Raw genomic sequence first — 2,812 nt, forward strand, 5'->3', positions numbered from 1 at the left:
CCTTTCAGCCCTTTTCTCCTCTCCCCTTTTGTTTACCTTAGCCTGATCTCTCATTTATTTATCTATCTATTCTTCCTCTGCTTACCCTCCCATTCAAGCCCCATGTATGTTAATTGTGTTATGCCGTTTAATTCTAACATCGGTCTCCAAAGAGCACTTAATGAGCAAAGCACATCCAAACACGCATCGCTCCGGCTATTCAGCTCATCCAGACGGACCTCTTACTCCTTCTCCCCATTCTGCAGCGAGACTCCCTCCCTTCACAAAGGGGCGCCGAAGAATAGTCCTCTCCTCTTCCCCCCCGCCCCCCCCCCCCCCAAATCACTAATTGATCCGGACAAGATGCTAATTTCAACCCACTCCCTTCATCACCAACAACACCTCCCCCACCTCCCCCCCCCCCGTCCACCTTCCACATCTCTCCTCGCACCGGTAAAACTTCAACGCCCCAAAGACAACTTGGGGAAGGCTGGTTCCCCGACGGGACGGGGTCCAGGGCTGAAGGAAGCAGCCCCCCGCAGATACTCGGGTTTGTCGCAGCTCCATCCTCGCTTTTCAGAAGTTTTCCTACTCCACAGCCGCGTTTTCCCCGACGGGCTCCAAACAGAGCCCTGCCCGGCCATTTCGGCTCCAAACCGGCCCCGACCCGGTGAGATCGGCTACCGGAGGGTCGGGACGGGGAGAGTGGCAGCGAGCGGCGGCGCTGCGGGAGGAGCTCGGCCCTGCCACGGGGAGCATCGCCCGCAGCTCCCGGCGCTCGCCGGTGCGGGACGCAGGGCTGGGAGCCGAGGCACCGCATTTACACCACGCAGTTGCCTCGTTCGATGACAGATTGTCTTTATTCAAAACGTCTTTTGTTCAACAAATGAAAAGGTTTAACGAGGTAAAATCCTGCCGGATACATATTCCCCCCCCCCCCCCCCCCCCCCCCTTTTTCTTCTTCTTCCCCAAGACATTGTGAAAACATGTTGAAATTACCCTCGGTCTTTACTCGTTTTTTTCGTTATTATTATTAGTAGTAGTAGTAGTAAGTTTTTACAATTCTACTGCCTGACTTCATACCTGACGCTCTGTCTAAAGTAAACTTAGATCTAGTCTCACTGGATCACACAAAATTAAGGACTATTTGTTTTAAATTAAGCAAACACTATCATATGCTTTAAATATAAATGTTTCTCCCTTTCTCTCCCTCTCTCTTTTTAAACTTTGAAGAGCTTTTTTCTGACGTGAAAAGCAATTTTACCTAGTAGTGCGTGGTGACAAAATATATATATATTTATATATATAACACAGCTGATCTCGTCTTTTAATGTGCAAAAGGGAAAAGATAATAAAAGAAATAATCAGAGTAAGATCAGGACATCCCAAAGTCAAGTCCAAGTGACATGAGACCCTGGAGAACTCATAGACATTAAGAGAATAAATAAAAATCGAAACCGCCTCTCTCTTTTTTTTTTCCTCCTTTTTCTCCCCCGTTTAGTCCCGAAAGGGCAGTTCAAGGTTCGCTTTTTTCTTGCTTTTTTCCTTTTTTAACACATTTACAACTCTTACAAGTGTCGGGCTCCTATCTGACCCCGCCATTGCAGATCCCCCCCCGAGCCTGGGGCCAGCTCTCAGGGCGAGGTTTATAGGCGAGAGCATCTCCAAGTCCCCGAGGCAGTGTCCGCGTCTGTCCCGGCCCGGTGACGGGCAGCAGAGTCCTGTTTCAGGGTGGCCTTTTGCTTCTGCAGGTTTTATGTACATGCACACGAAGGAATCCCAGTTCCGGCTGCCACCCGGGGACACACACACGCCTGTGGGGGTGTGGGTGGGTGTTACATGGCAGTCGCATGTGCTGAAGAATAGGGGTCTATCCCAGTCTTGGTCATGCCTGGGAATAATATGTAGGCAACTGGAGGTTGCAAACTGGAAGCAGACCAAGCGGTACAGTTACATGGCACGACATAGCCCGGGTTAGTTGGCGAGGGGTGAGTGTGGGTGTGTTGGCTGGGGCAGCTCAAGCTGCCGAACGCCCCGTTCTGGTATCCCAAGGTGGAGGCGTAGGGCAGGGTGCTGGTGGCTAAGGTGTGAGGAACCTCAGTCATCTTCTGAATGGCGCTGGAGCTGAACTGGCTGGGGTCAAGTAAGGAGTAAGGTGCTGAGGTGGGAGGCAGGAAAGCCCTGGCCTTCTCCGGGGAGCTCAGCAGAGAGTCAGTGGCCCCCACGGGAAGCCCGGCGGCCTTTAAGGGATCGGTTTCCCCGAGGTAAGGCAAAGGGAAGACATACCTGTCCTTTTTGAGCAGGTTCTTGGGTTTGCGCCGGGGTCTGTACTTGTAATCGGGATGCTCCTTCATGTGCTGAGCCCGCAGCCGCTTGGCCTCGTCGATGTAGGGACGCTTCTCCGCCTCGGAAAGCAACTTCCACTCCGCGCCCAGCCGCTTGCTAATCTCCGAGTTGTGCATTTTTGGGTTCTCCTGGGCCATCTTGCGCCGCTGACCGCGGGACCACACCATGAAGGCGTTCATGGGGCGCTTGATGTGGTCGCTGGGCTTGGACATGCTTCGGGCGGGCGGGCGGGCGGGCGGGCGGCTCGGCGGGGCGCTGCGGCGTAGGGCGCGCTGGGGGCCCCGGACGTCGTCGAGAAGTGGAGGATGAAGAGGAGGAGGAGGCCGAGGGAGCCGGAGGAGCGGGAGGAGCGGGCTCAGCTGATCATCACAGGTCCTCCGCCAACGCCGTCCCCGGCGGGAGCCCTGCCGGGGCGGGGCGCTGAGCGGCAAGGAGCAGCGCGGAGGGGCGCGGAGCGGCGGCCCGCGGAGCCCGGCTGGCGGCTAGG

General features: G+C 55.2%; 1 protein-coding gene across 1 annotated transcript; it reads right to left on the reverse strand.

The window, feature by feature from the left end:
- Window positions 1-920: 920 nt before the first annotated feature.
- SOX14 (SRY-box transcription factor 14) lies at window positions 921-2,558 on the reverse strand. Its single transcript, XM_057429085.1, has 2 exons — window positions 2,266-2,558; window positions 921-2,112 (listed from the first exon to the last, which is right to left on the reverse strand). The coding sequence occupies exons 1-2, from the start codon at window positions 2,535-2,537 to the stop codon at window positions 1,815-1,817; spliced, it is 570 nt and encodes a 189-aa protein (XP_057285068.1). The 5' UTR covers window positions 2,538-2,558; the 3' UTR covers window positions 921-1,814.
- Between the last annotated feature and the right edge of the window lie 254 nt (window positions 2,559-2,812).

Source organism: Pezoporus wallicus, unplaced genomic scaffold, assembly GCF_028554395.1.
Source record: "Pezoporus wallicus isolate ANWC-B61680 ecotype Strahan unplaced genomic scaffold, APGP_CSIRO_Pwel_v1 contig_593, whole genome shotgun sequence".
Lineage (NCBI taxonomy): Eukaryota > Metazoa > Chordata > Aves > Psittaciformes > Psittacidae > Pezoporus > Pezoporus wallicus.

What these genes read in the sequence shown, in the direction of transcription:
- SOX14 (XM_057429085.1), bottom strand. Translation starts at nt 2,537, where the DNA reads ATGTCCAAGCCCAGCGACCACATCAAGCGCCCCATGAACGCCTTCATG. An exon ending in AACCTGCTCAAAAAGGACAG is followed by an intron (nt 2,113 to 2,265) that starts GTATGTCTTCCC and finishes ACTTGACCCCAG; the next exon opens with CCAGTTCAGCTCCAGCGCCA.